This window comes from Dioscorea cayenensis, chromosome 15, assembly GCF_009730915.1.
Source record: "Dioscorea cayenensis subsp. rotundata cultivar TDr96_F1 chromosome 15, TDr96_F1_v2_PseudoChromosome.rev07_lg8_w22 25.fasta, whole genome shotgun sequence".
In the NCBI taxonomy this organism is placed as follows: domain Eukaryota; kingdom Viridiplantae; phylum Streptophyta; class Magnoliopsida; order Dioscoreales; family Dioscoreaceae; genus Dioscorea; species Dioscorea cayenensis.
This window is the reverse complement of record NC_052485.1, coordinates 6,911,214-6,926,291: the sequence shown is the minus strand read 5'-3', so window position 1 is coordinate 6,926,291 and position 15,078 is coordinate 6,911,214. Positions and strand designations below refer to the sequence as shown.

Here is a 15,078-nt window from a genome sequence, read left to right as displayed (position 1 = left end):
AATATTAACAAGGTATTTAATTATTTATTTTAATTTAATAAAATTAAATATTTTAACTAATTATTACAGTTTAATAAAGAAAAAGAAAAAGAAAAAGAAAAAGATTATTATAATTTAATAAAGAAAAAGAAAAAGGAAAAGAAAAAGAAAAAAATGGGAAATTATTAAATCTCTCGCATGCAAGAGCTGGCCACCACTGTGATTTGAAAGAGAGAGAGAGGAAATGGAGGAGCAGAGAAATGTCCATGTCGACAAAGTGAAGCTGGGAAGGCAGGGACTAGAGGTTTGCCATCATCCTCATCTCCATTCCATTCAGGTGTTAATGGTTGTGTAGTCATCATCATCCCTGTTTGTTCATCTTCAGGTCTCCAGGTTGGGCAATGGCTGCCTTGGTCTCACCGTGCATTACAACTCTTCTGTCTCAGAGGAACATGCGGTATCCATTATCACCCAAGCATTCCTCAAAGGCATCACCTTTTTTGACACTGCCGACGTTTATGGTTCTCATGCCAATGAGATCCTCCTTGGAAAGGTCTATCCTTTTTCTTTCTTTCTTTCCATAGATTTCACCACCTTTTCTATACATGCAAAATAGCCGGTGATTATGTATGTTTTTATGTTTTAGCAGGCATTGAAGCAGTTACCAAGAGAGAAAATTCAATTGGCTAAATTTGGGATTGAGAATTTTGATGGGAGCTCTGTGGTGATCAATGGGATGAAAGAGTATGTGAGGGCTTGTTGTGAGGCCAGCCTCAAGCGCCTGGACGTGTCTTACATTGATCTTTATTATCAGCACGGTGTTGACAAGACTGTTCCAATTGAGGATACTGTGAGAACTTGTTTCATATATCTTGTATTTTGCTCATAATTTTAGTTCATATTGTTTATATGAGTATGATTAATATATTTTGGTAGGTGGGTGAGATGAAGAAATTGGTTGAAGAAGGGAAGGTGAAGTACATTGGTTTGTCGGAGGCCAGCCCCGATATCATCAGGCGGGCTCATGCAGTGCATCCCATCTCTGTTGTGCAAATAAAATGGCCTTTGTGTTCTCGTGATATTGAACAAGAGATTGTGCCACTTTGCAGGTTTATTTCCCATAGCTTAATTTCTGGATTGTGAATCATGCTGCAAATTTCTCTGAATTCTTACTGTAACCGCAGCCTTGCCTTACAAATTTGGTTGGTATAACACTTGTGCTTCAGAAGATTCAATATATGATCTCTTCAGACATTTTTGTTAACAAATTGCACGAAATGATATTTCATGATGTTCAAGTTGCCTATGGTACAGGCTAGATCAGTGAGGAGTTAGGCTATGTTTAAGTAGTTTCCATATGTAGGATCAATATCTGTTTATTTCCCTTCTTGTGGATGTTTCATAGTTGTGAATAGTTGGTTCAACGGCATACAGTAAAATAAAGCAGCGTGAATGATATTTTGTATGCTAATTAATTCATATTTCTTAAACTTAAGTTGTAGACAGTACGAATTTTTTTAAAATTTTCTTGAAAAATGAGAAATCTATTTGATGCATTTTGATTTATTCTTAATGGCATTTGTCGTGCATTTTTAGACAGAATAGTTTAGATTATGTTGCTATGCCAAAGTATTTACCCTCTTCAGTTTAGACAAAGGTTTTGATTTGGGGAAAAAAAAAAAGAAAATATGAAATGAATGGCATACTAAATCAAATGTATTTGCTTTATTGATGCACAATTAGGAAAAATCAGTAAACAATCAAATGAGACTTGTATGACATATATTGGTGGAAATTGCTTTTTGGAAATATGATACAATAACCTCTGTAAACATTAATCTTATGTTGGAACGAGCAAGTATTTCTTTACTAAAAAAAAGAAGGAAGGAAGTAGAGAATGGATGCTTTCAGTTTTCAGCAAGATAAACGATAATAGCTAGTTTCAAAGGCAACCCTTTTTATGTTTGTCTTCAAGACTTCTACTTGATGCCATCTGGTTTTGACATCAACTTAAAACTAAAAAAATATTAATTTAATTTTACCATATGCAGCGGAGTAATTTACATTATGAATAATGTTGTAAGCTGGCTGCTTCCAGTTCAGTACATTAATCCAACATGTGGCCATGAAATGCATTTACAATTCTTTTTATCTGCAGGGAACTTGGGATTGGTATAGTTACATGCTGCCCAGATAATGGTGAGATTTTCGCTTGGGAAGCAGTTGTGGAGCATTTGCTTTCTAAAAGTATTTTGGTATGTAATTTGTTGGGTTTTCTTTTCCTTGCACGATACTTATGCTGTAAGAGTATTGCAATTAGAATTCTTTTTTCTCAAGTTCTTCTGGCGGAAGATTTTTCTTTTCTTTTTTTTCTCATATTAGTTCTATCAATGATCTTCTTCATGTTTGGCATCCAAAGTTCTCTGGCGACAATTTAGAGAAGAACAAGATTCTGTATGCCTGTTTAACAAAGCTGTCTGAAAAGCATCATTGTACCCCTGACCAGTTAGCATTAGCTTGGCTTCTCGATCGAGGCAGTGATGTTATTCCTATCCCTGGTAATCTGAAATATTATCCTTTGTCATATAATATAAACAAATTATGTTGTTGCATAAGTTTTACATAATTTCTCCTTAACCAGTACCACATAATTTGTATGTGCCATCATAGAGAGCTTTCTTACATAATATCCAAAGAGTTGTGCTATCAAGAAATTTTTAATTGATGTACCAATTTGATTATGCATGAAAATTTGGGGGCAAACCATCAAATTTCAAAAAGAAATTAAATTGGAGGTAATTAAGAACACGCTACTTATAATATCAATTAAAAGTTACATGATAAATATGGAAATTATTAGTTTACCCTGTGGGGGCCATTAATTTGGTTCACGAAATTTTAAATCTGGGAATGTGGTTCTCAAGTCATATTGATAGAAATATATGCAAATGTTATTAAGCCATCACAAACATAACGTGACCAGAATGTAATAATACCATGTTTGGCTAGTTGAGAATCTTATATTACCAACTATTCCCTTCGGTCCTTTGTATTTGTCAATTTTAACATTTTCACACCCATTAAAAAAATCTGTTAAAATTAGTTATTTTCTTAAATTTATAAAAAATTGTATCAATTTTTCAAAATTACCCCATTTAAAATCCTTTAAGATTTCATTAAGTTCTCATTATAATTTTGTTATATCTTTTATTCTCTCATCATAGTGTTTTAGTTTTTCAAAAAAGTATTAAAAATGTAGTAGTATATTAAAAATAAAGGGTAAAGTTGAAAAAAAAAAAAAAAAAAAAAAAAAAACTATTTAATGTTTTGTAAATTTTTTAAATGGACATGTAAAAGAAACAAATGAAGGTTTTAAAGTGAGACAAGTAAATAGGATTGAAAGAAGTATCATTTTACTAAAATATCCTAATCAAATAGGTGTCAAATATAAAATGTTCATAATAATATTTTGATGTAAATGTCAAAATTGTTTAATAATAAATATTTGTTATTATTAAAAAATAAACTTTTACTTTTAAAATATTTAACTTTTATTAATTTTAATTAAATCAAACTTAGTTATTTTAGATAAGCATAAATTTTCTCTACCTTAATATTTGGAAAAAAAAATTTAATCTCAAATGTTTTTTTATCTCCAATCAATTATGTTCATAAGTATATTTCAATATAAAAATATGAGTAGTTTCTCAAAGTATATTATTAACAACTTGATAAAGTTCATATTTTTAGAATTTTATTGAAGTTGAAGGGTATAATGGGAAAACAAATCTCAGGTTCTATATAGAATGTCAGGTGGTGAGTGAGTAATTATATTTCTAAAAAGAGTTGTTTAGTTCATAGAATCTCACATTACTATCCCATAAAAAATTACTTCGAATGTAATTTCCAAGTTATATTAGTGAGAATGTGTAAATTCTGTTTGATTGACAAAGCAGTAATGTGGTTATAATGCAACGTTAAAATATTTAGTTATTTTGGAATCTTATATTATCAATTATTTTTTTACTAAAATACCCTTACTAAACAAGTGCTTAATATATCAAAATTCTTAATTTTTATGCTAATAACAATAAATATTTATATTATTAAACAAAAATAAATTTGAAATTATTTAATTTTTATTAATATTAAATAAATCAAACTTAAAAATTATTTTCTCCAACTTAATATTTTTAAAAAAATTATTTTCAAATATTCTTTTTTTTCAACCAAATATGGCAATAAATATATTTTCATATAAAAGAATTTTATGGAAAGAAAAAAACATGAATTTTTTAAAATTTTTTAATAAGTTAATATTTTTGAAATTTTATTGAATTTAAAAGTATGATGGAAAAAATTTAGATTCCACCCTGAATATTATATTACTATTGAGTTTGTAAATTATATTACTATTGAGTTTGTAAATCACATTACTGGTAATGTTACCCACATTATCATATGTCAGAAATATACAATTCCCACCCTAAGCAACCAAATATAATACTATTACATTAATTACCTAGTCTAGATTTTGAGGGTGATACTATCCACAACTAGTCACTAGACGCCATCTAATGGATTACTCAATTTTCTATCATATTTATAGAGAGAAATTTTGCAAATATAGACTAAAAAATCACCAAAAATATTTAAATGTAGAATTTTGATTGTGTGATTGTTTGTATCAATGTTTTCTGTGTTTATACAAAGAAGCCGTTTGGTAATCTATGAAATAATATGAAAAGATTACCATATTTAAATTAGTGACAGTGGTAATATTAATGGTAATCTATGATTACTAACCATGAAATATTATCAAGGATCTTCGTAAACCTATTACCACTAAAACAAGTGGTTATGTTAGATTATCAAGTGGGTAGTAATATGGACAAATATGTTTTTTGTTTAAAAAAAAATTAAAAGATTGCATACTTTACTTGTTAGATAAAAAAAATTAATTTTGTATGATGTTATTTTGAGAATATCTTCCAACTTTGAAAAGTTATTTTTTCTTGTATTATAATTGATTTTTTCATGTAAAAATTTTATTTTATCTTTATTTTTCAATTTGTTCAAACATTTAAATATAAAGGTATTTTGGGAAAAATGTGCAAAAATTAATTTTTGATGTTATAATTTAATTATTTTCATCCCAAATTTTATTTAATTTTAAATTTAAATTTGCTCAAAATTGTAGATATAAGGGTATTTTGGGAACTTTGGAACGTTTCTAAGTTAATTACCATATAATATGAGTTCCTAACCAAACATGGTTATCACAAATTAACACAATATTTCTAGGCATATAATATCCCCAATCTCATTACCATAATAACTCATTAGTTATTACGTGGTAATATATCAAGACTATGAACCAAATGGCCCCTAAAATATAGATTGAATTCATGTGATATTTATAACTTCAAATTGTAAAAGATCACAAAAAAATAAAATTGTTTAAATTATGTAAGGGTAATGTTATTCTCGAAATTTGGACAGTAATATGTGATTAGCCCCGTAAACTTGTTAAGAAATGGGAAAAAATTTATCACAATGTATCATGTGTGTGTGAATCTGTTATATTATTTTGGTAAAATAAAATATTGTTTTCTTTTTGTTGTATTGGTTCAAAATTTCTTTAGGTGCTACGAAAATTGAGAACTTGGTCAACAACATTGGATCATTAAAAGTAAGGCTTACGGATGAAGAGTTGAAGGAAATTTCCGATGCCGTAACTGCAGAAGGGTTTGCTGGTGAGAGATTAACTCTGTACTTGATTGTTTTGTATCTTTCTATAATTAGATTGTATAGACGTAGAGAGAAATCAACCATAGTTAAGTGAAAATCAGCCTTTACTTAATATTCATCTATTTAGTCAATGAAATCAGAATAGAAAAGGGAGAGCCATTCAATTAAAAAAAAAAAAAGTTATCATGGTATTAGAGCTATGGTTTTTAAAGTTTTGGAATTTCCAGTTGTTCTTGGTGTTATTGGAGTTGTTGGGCACTACAAATTTCCAGTTTCATCTATGTTTATTCCCTAGAACTAGAGCATTTTAGTGATGAAGATGTAGATTTGAAGAGGGGAATATATTACTTATTTGTGTACCATATATTCTTTGTTCACACGTCAAAATAAAAAGAAAATTTCATGAATTTTTTTTCCCTAATTTCTAATAAGATTCATATTCTTTTGTTACCAAAAACTTCTTATCATATCCACAATTAGTTATTGTTTGTGGCAACCTAATCCTAGTCTCTTATCCCTAGGAATTCTTCCTCATGCAGAGGCAAGTTCCCGCTCATTAGCCAGGCCGCGGTATGTATCTGGGTTAACTTATTTTTTTAGTCAAATTTGGTTGGTTATTTTATTGGTATTAATTGTTAACTGCTTCTGTGTTGAAAATAGTACTGTTATAATAAGAGAAGCCTTTAATTACTATATATTCATCAATTTACTCAATGAAATCATAATAGAGAGGGGAGAGCCATTCAGTCAAAGCTAAAATTATCATAGTATCAGTGCTGTGGTTTTTAGGGCAACTTTAATGGGAATTTAATAAGTGTTTATAGAACGCTTGAGCAAAAACCCTCGATTGAGCATTTGGTGGTGGGTCCCACTTATTATTTTTTTATTTTTTAAATTAAAAAGTGATGGGCCAACACCTTTAAATATTTTTTTAAAATTCAATTTATTTAATTTTTAATTTTATCATCATAGATTAATTATTTTCAAAATAATATAATAATTTTATCATTATTTATATATTTTAATTATTTTAAATATTTATTTTGTAATATAATGTTTTAAAATATATTATCTTATTATTTTATTAATACTATTTTAAGATTTTATTAAATAATTACAGTATGAGAAATAATTTAATAAGTATGTGCTTAATGGGTTGATTGTGAGTCCCATCTTATAGTATAAGTATTATGAGAGATAGTTTAATTGATAAGAGTTTAATGGATTGATGAGGTGGCATGAGCATCAAACTCTAAGATAATCTAACGATTAAAGTTGCCCTTAGAGTTTTGGTGTTCTTAGTTGCTCTCATTGTATTGAAGTTGCAAGCCACTGCACTCAGGGTGAAGCTAAGTGTGGGCGAAAGGGGGCCATAGCCCATGGCCCCCTGTTTTTTTTTTTTAATGAATAATATATATATATATATATATATCAAATTAATGCATATAATATAAAAAATATTTTTACAAAAAATCTTTATGAAATTTTATTGTTTGGGTCTTTAATATTTTATAAATTAATTTATATAGTTTTTTTTGGAAAAATTCTATTATTTGATGAGTTGATTTTTTTTTACAAATTAGTATATAGGCCAAAAATATTATAATTTTAGACAAACGTATTTATAAAATTTTTTTGTTTAGCTTTTTGACAGTTAATAAATTAGTTATATAGTAACAACATTTTTTGTAAAATTTATTGTTCGACAACATGATTTTCTAAAAATTAGTATATATATATATACTATTTTAAAAAATATATAGTTTTAGAAAAATATTTATAAAAATCTAATATTTGCCTCATTCAGTCCTCTAAAAAGATTTTTATCTCTCTTTAAAAAAAAATTTTGGCCTCCTAAAAAGAATTCCAGGCTCCGCCCCACGGCCCCCACAGATGGCAAGTTTTATCCGTATGTGTTTTTTAGAATTTTAGAATTTATTTTTAGAGGATTCAAATCTAGATCGAGGGAAGTATGGCAACACGTGTTGTGGTAACCCCATTTTTTAAGTCATTGGATTGCTTACCTCTTTATTGGTGTTAATTGTGAATTGCTTTTACCCTTTTACATTGAAAATGGCTGTTAAGAATTTTGAATTTTGTATTAAGTTTACGATATTTAGCATAGGAATTTTAATTCGGGTTGTATGTTAATCGCAAAAAGTTGAAGACGTATTAATTCAATTGATGGCATTGATCCAACCTCCAATAGATGCTACTCAATTGGCTCAATGGAAGATCAAAGATGCTAGGGCGATGCCACGGACTAATGTGTCATGTGATTCTTAGTTCTAATTTACTCCCTTATACAAAACTGCTCAAACAATAATGTGAAAATATTTGGAAAGACTTAATAATCAAATAAATTTAACAAGGAAATTTCAGTTGAAGTGTGAGATTGCAAGATATGCACATTATTTGGCATTATGATTGTTTGAAACATTGTATAATTTTGAAAGACATCCATTTGTTGAGAGTGACCACACCTGTGAAGCAGCAGTAGCAAAAACTGTTCATTCAGTAGTAAGATCTTAAACAATGATATGCTGAATAAAACATCCATCATTGTTATCTATAACAGTAGCATTATTGATAATGGTGTTCGTGAAGCAATAGCAAGATCTTAAACAATGATAATCCTAATTATACAATGCGATATTCATGCTCTTATGTTGAAGTGGCTATGAAATCAATGTTTGCCAATGCTCTCATTGCTGACAATCAAACAATGTCTATCTATGGCTACACATTTCCAATTGAACTTATTATTTTGTGATTATTATTTTCTTGATTATCTTTTTGATTTGAATATGTATTAAGCTAGTATCGGAAGAGTTGGTATTACACCGCGGGAGATCAAAAATGCCATCCGAAGACAACAAGAAACTGTGAATAACCCCTCAAATGATGATGATGATGATGATGATGATGATGACTCATCATGGATGAAGGAGGTGAGGACCAAATTGAACGAGCGGCGTGGAAGAGCCCACGCCAGCAGGCCATGCACCATCTTCAAGGTCCAACAGAGCATCCGTAGATGCAACCGAAATGCCTATACTCCTCTTGTCGTCACCATTGGTCCTTATCACCATGATCCATATGACATTAATTTTAAAGCTATGGAAAACCACAAGTGGCTGTGCCTGCGCTGCTTGCTTTTCAGGAAGCGGAGAAGGCTTATTGCAACTGAGTTGCTGGACAAGTGCTTGTTGAAGATGAAGTCCTTGGACTCCAAGGTGCGTAGCTGTTACTCTGAACCTTTATCCATAAGGATGGATGCTCAAAGCTTGGCTAAGGTTATGTTGCTTGATGGTTGCTTCATACTGCATAGCTTGCTTAAGCAACAAAACCTCATGATAGATGATGTGAGCAACAACTATCAGGATAATGATGATTATGATCAGGTTGAAGATGGAGAGATATTGTTGGAACTTCGAGAAGGAGATGAGCAGTTGGAACAAGAACCATTGCTGCTGACACTATGGATATGGAAATTTGTGTTGGATGATCTGTTAAAACTTGAGAATCAGATCCCCTTCTTTGTCTTGACCACACTCTTTGACCTGCTCAAGGTTCCAAGTGATGATGGTGTTGACCTTGTCAACCTTGCTTTCAAGCTCTTCAGTGATATACATCCATCCAAATCCCAAACCTTCCACATTTTACCTGCAGCTGACCAAGTCCATCACTTGCTTCACCTATTTCATTCAAGTCTTGTTCCTTCCAACAATGGCCATGTACTTGACATCCCCGAAGCAGATAAAGTACCTGAATGGATTCCAAATGCTACTGAGCTCCAGCAGGCGGGAGTCAAATTTGTCAAGAAAGAGAACACCGGAAGCTTCTTGGATATATCATTCAGTAGCAATGGCACAATGGAAATTCCAAAGCTCTGTCTCTATGACTACACTGACACTCTTTTCAGAAATCTGATAGCTTTTGAGCAATGCTATCCTAATACGCGTACCTGCATCACCATCTATGCTGCTTTCATGGACTGTCTAATTGATACTCCAAAAGATGTTCGTTTGCTCCACTTGAATGGAATTCTTACCAATGGACTGAGTACTGATGACGCTGCGGCAGATCTTTTCAACAAGTTATGTGACCAGATTTACTATGCTGCCGATAGGAACTATCTTCATAAATTATTTGCTGATGTCAACACATATTATGGATCGAGATGGAACCAATGGCGGGCTAAATTGGTGCGGGACTATTTCAGCAATCCATGGGCGATCATATCTTTAATGGCAGCTGTGTTGTTGCTTCTTCTCACTGTTGAGCAGTCATTTTTTACTGCATATTCTTCTTTTCGGTCTTCTTGATGGAATATTGTTTCTTTCTGGATCTCTACTCTGCTGTACCGTTGTCTAATTTCTCTGGTTATCTAGCTGTGTTTGTTTCCTCAATAAAGTTGGGCTTGATTTAAATATCCAATTATATATTGCAGATGAATTTCACACTTTCCCTAACAATGCTAGTTTGATGAGGATTGTCACACTTTCCTAATGAGCAAATAGCTTAAAAAAATGAATTTAAATATTAAAAAAAAAAAAGGAAAGGAAGCAACCCATTTGAGAGCATTTCTGATTCTTTGTTTTAAAAAAACCTCGAAAAGGCTGAAGAATACAAAAGTCGAAGTCGATAACAAGACTGAAGAAAACAAATCTGAACCTAAAAAAATAACGAGAAAAAGTAAATATAGAAGATAGATTAGAGAAGTGGAAGCCTAGCAAAGAAGGAAGCTCTTCATGACCTGCGAACGGGAGCTTACGGCCCTAATAGAAATAGATTAAGAACATGACAATTGGGATTGATATTGGAAAGACAGAAGCGTGATTCATCCAAAGGGAAGGAGTGATATGAAGTGCGGTGGTTTCCAAAGCATGTTCAATATGAAGCGGATGTTAGATATATTGCCGAGAATCGCCAGAAATCGAAAGGATTCATGTCGAGTAAAGCATGTGGAATGAAGTCACGTTGGTGAATATGTGCTTGATCGGAGTATGAATATCCCATGTGGACTGAATAGCTGCTTCAAAGTTGATCAGATCTCTAGAGAATGCATCATTTGCGTACATGGGAGAAACACCCGCAAAATGAAACATGGTAATCGAATTAGCAATGAAGAAACCAAGAGAGGAGACGACTCGTCCGGGTGGAAGTGATCAGAACAAATAAAAAAATGGACCCTCACCCTCAAGAGAAGTTATGGCAAATAAGCTTCGACCAAGAAGGTTATGGTTACAAGTAAAAGAAATCTTTGACGTGAGCTGTAGCTTTGCTCACAATGCTGTAACCATTCCGAAATTGTTGCCTGAAGATAACATCACATCTATTTTTTTCCAAAGGAAACCATGCACAAGTTGCAATGAGAGAAACCACAAAATGAGAGTAATTATAACTCGTGAGCTAAGCTCCGTAAGCAAAGCTATCGTGAAAGGAGATAGATTTATTAACCCTCCTGCTAACCAAGCTCCAGACTTCCTGGATGAAAGGACAAGATACAAACAAATGCTGAAGTGTTTCCCTCTGAAACCCACAAAGAGCACAAGGATTATCAGGCCCAAGATTCATTCTGAAAAAATAGTCTGTAGTAGGGAGCCTACCCATAAAGAGTAACCAAATAAAGAACTTAACCCGGGGGGCAGATTTAATGGTCCACAATTTTTTCCAACCAGACCAAACCTCACTGCAAGGATCTTGAGTATTAAGCTTATTATAAACATTTGCAGAGAGATTAAGATTGCTGGGAGAAGGGAACCAAGCCCAGTGATTACGAGAAGATGAGTCAATAATACTGGGCTTGCAGGAATCAGAACTGCTAGAATTGCCAAAGAGAGCATTAAGACTACTAAAATCCCAACAATCATTAAGGATAACAATCGCCATGGTCATATGATCTAAATTGTTCGACATATCAATAAAAGTAGGCATTAAAGCGATATGAGTGCAAGAGTACCAAGGGTCCCATAAGAAGGATGTATTCCAAGGGTTCACGGAGATGATTTTGCAATGAGGTTTAAGTTGATTAGCAGACTGACAAAGACCTCTAAAGAACCACGAACATTTGGGAGGGACAGAATCACGCCAGAAATTAAAAGGCCCATATTTGAAACGAAGAATGTCAACCCAGAAAACATTATCATCATTAAGATATTTGAAAATGTGTTTGGCCATGAGGGAATGTCTAACAATAGAGAGATCGTGGATGCCAAGGCCCCCATCAGACTTACCTTTAGTGATATTACACCAAGCAACATAAGGAATGCCATTTCGATTACCATTTTTACTCCAAAAAAATCTTCTAACAATTTTAGTGATCTCAGAGGTAATGGACTGGGGCAAAAGGATAAACGAGAAAGGGTATAGATAGGGATTGAGAGCAAAGAAGAGTTAATAAGGATAGCCTTGGCAGCTAAAGATAAGGAGAGATTAGTCCATCGGTTGCAGGAGCGAGTAATCTTGTCCACCAAGGAATGGAAGGTAGCAGCTCTAAGTTTTTTCGGAGAGATCAAGATCCCAAGATATCTGATAGGAAACGATGCAGGGTGCAAGTTAAGGATAGAGCAAATGCTACGTCTCACTCTGGAGTTAAACCAAGTAGGGAAATATACCTGAGACTTCTCAAAATTAGGCCGCTGACCAGATATGTGAGAATATAACCTAAGACACCGCACAATATTCCTAGCAGCTGAACGAGATGCATGTGTGATTAAAATAAGATCGTCAGCGTACATAAGGTGATTAAAGTTGTGTCTAAGATTGGAGCTAAATCCAGGGATCAGGCCTCGTCTGAGATCAGAATTAAGAAGATTGGTGAGGACTTGAGAAACCAGAATGAAGAGGTAAGAAGAAAGTGGATCACCCTTGCGCACACCTCTAGAGGAAGAGAACCAAGAAGAAGCAACACCATTGACAATGATAGAGAAGGAACAAGCCTTAAGACATGTGGAAATCCAAGAGATCCAATTGTTATGAAAATTCATTTTTTTTCAAAATGGTAAGAATTGCATTCCAAGAGATAGTGTCGTAAGCTTTTTCAATATCGAGTTTAACAATCATCCTAGAGGGGCCATTGACATCATGCTCTAAAGTGTGAACAACCTCTTGAATGGCAATAATATTATCGAAGGAGAAACGCCCAGGAATAAAGCCAACTTGTTCACAGCCAATAAGCTTAGAAATAACAAGTTTTAAGCGATTGGCAAGGAGCTTAGTGATGATTTTAAAACAAACATTGCAAAAGAGAAATAGGTCCCGAAATCGAGACTTTTTTTAGGACAATCAATTTTGGGAATAAGAACGATAGAAGTTCTACCCCAAGAAGGAGGGAGAGAAGAGAAATCGAAAAAGTTTGACGGCAGAGAAGAGAGAATCGCCAATAATATGCCAAAAAGCTCTGTAAAACTCAACATTAAACCCGTCGGGACCAGAAGCCTTACCGGAGGGCAAATCAAGAATGGTGAGATAAACCTCTTCCTTCGAAAACTTCACGGATAAGAAGCGAGTTGTCAACGCTTGAGAGGGTAGGAATATCATCGTGAATGAGGCCGGTGAGGTTGTGATCATGATCCGACTGGAGTCGACTCAAAGTTTAGCATAGAAATCTTTGAATGCAAGGAGGATGTCCGATCGATTAGAGACGTACAACACCGTCCCCGATTCGAGACCCGATGAATCGATTAAAGTGAGTACGGGAATGATTAATATAATGGAAGAACTTAGAATTCTTATCTCCGTCCGCAAGCCAAGACATATGAGCCCGTTGAGCCCATCTGGTGTTACTTTGTCTATGAAGGGCTTCTAGTTTGGAATACAAATCAGAGAGCTGAGAGCAAGAGATGGGGTTATGGATGTTGCTTTCACGCCTTGGATAGCGGATTCCACCAAGAATATTGATTCAATATTATTAACTCCCGACCGGCACCATCTGCGAATGAAAAAACGAGAGCGGGAGAGAAGATGAGAGAAGGCATGCATAGAATTCCCCCGAGGGGTAAAATTCCAAGCGGAACCCACAGCATCGCGACAGCCTATGAAATCAAGCCAAAAGTTGTTAAAATGAAAAATTTTCCGTCTGCTATAAGAATGGATGCTAATGTTAAGAAGGATAGGAGAATGATCGGAGAAAGCACGGCAAAAGATGTTGGAGTTTATAAAACCGAAAAACATTGATCCATTCCAATTAACGAGGTAACGATCCACTGCCCAAATGACGAGCAGGCTAAGTCGATTGTTGCACCAAGTAAACCGAGGACCCTGAGAAATTAAAAATCAATGAGATTATTTAAATCAACAAAAATCTTTGAAGAAGCGGGCTTTACAGATCATAATAAGAAAAGTTACCACCCTTAAACTCCCCGCCTCGAAAGAACAAATAAGTTAAAATCACCGATAATAAGCCAAGGAAGATGGAGTTGAGAAATTTTAGAAAGCTCGCGTAGAGAAAACGTTGATAACGGGAAAAATTAGAGTTGTAAATGACGGAAACGATACAATTAGTATGATTTGGGGAAGAAACAACGATATGCAACGCACGACGAGAAACAGCGAGAGGGGAAACATGACCAATGCTCTTATTCCAAAAAATAAAAATGCCACCAGAAAACCCCAGAGATTCAATAGCAGCCAAGTCCCACGAAGGGGAAAGTTTGATACGGAAGCGATCGATGCGCTCAAAGTTAGCTCTGGTCTCCACGAGGCAAACCAGGGAAGGCTTGTAGGGCACGGATGGCTTTGAAGATGTGCGCATGTGTGAGGTGCGGAGAAGTCGCCATAGGGCCCAACAAAAAGATTTTTAAAAGTAATCATAAAAACAATAATGGAGAATTAGGACAAGACTTCCAGGAAGGAAAAAGGAAAACAGGGACAGTCAGAGAAACTACAGCCGGGTCAAGGACCAGCGACGTCCATCTCCATCCTTCCCTTCTTCGGAGAAGAACAGGAAGAATGAGAGCTTTTCCTGATGAGGGCATCACGCCGGACTTCAGCCTGATACTGAATAAGAGTCATATCGTCTTCTGGTTCATCATCTTGAGACATGCCATCATCGCCGGATTCACCATCATCGTCAGAGTCAATATCATCATCAGGGTCACCATCACTGTCCTCATCCATGATTTCTTCGTTGAGAGCAGCGGACACCTGATCGACAATGAGGAGATGCGGAGATCTCTCTGGCTGAGAGGGTCGGTGTGGGGGAGTATGAAGGGATGAGTGCAAGATGGGAGGAGGAGAGTTTGAACGAATGGAAGGGGTTGATTTTCCAAGATTTTGAACGGAAGGAACAAGACACCGCTTGTCAGGCCTAGGAGGAACGGACAAAAAGGCAGAATTGGAATT

At 34.1% G+C, this 15,078-nt stretch overlaps 1 protein-coding gene across 1 annotated transcript; it reads left to right on the top strand.

Moving 5' to 3' along the window:
• The first annotated feature begins 211 nt into the window (after positions 1–211).
• LOC120277900 lies at positions 212–10,148 on the top strand. The gene is made up of 9 exons (XM_039284760.1): positions 212–283; positions 365–532; positions 629–829; positions 916–1,088; positions 2,138–2,234; positions 2,399–2,537; positions 5,625–5,735; positions 6,252–6,300; positions 8,552–10,148. Exons 1-9 carry the CDS (start codon positions 224–226, stop codon positions 10,056–10,058), a joined length of 2,505 nt encoding a protein of 834 aa, XP_039140694.1. The 5' UTR covers positions 212–223; the 3' UTR covers positions 10,059–10,148.
• Positions 10,149–15,078: the final 4,930 nt, after the last annotated feature.

What these genes read in the sequence shown, in the direction of transcription:
- LOC120277900 (XM_039284760.1), top strand. Translation starts at nt 224, where the DNA reads ATGGAGGAGCAGAGAAATGTCCATGTCGACAAAGTGAAGCTGGGAAGG. An exon ending in ATGAGATCCTCCTTGGAAAG is followed by an intron (nt 533 to 628) that starts GTCTATCCTTTT and finishes ATGTTTTAGCAG; the next exon opens with GCATTGAAGCAGTTACCAAG. An exon ending in GAGATTGTGCCACTTTGCAG is followed by an intron (nt 1,089 to 2,137) that starts GTTTATTTCCCA and finishes TTTTATCTGCAG; the next exon opens with GGAACTTGGGATTGGTATAG.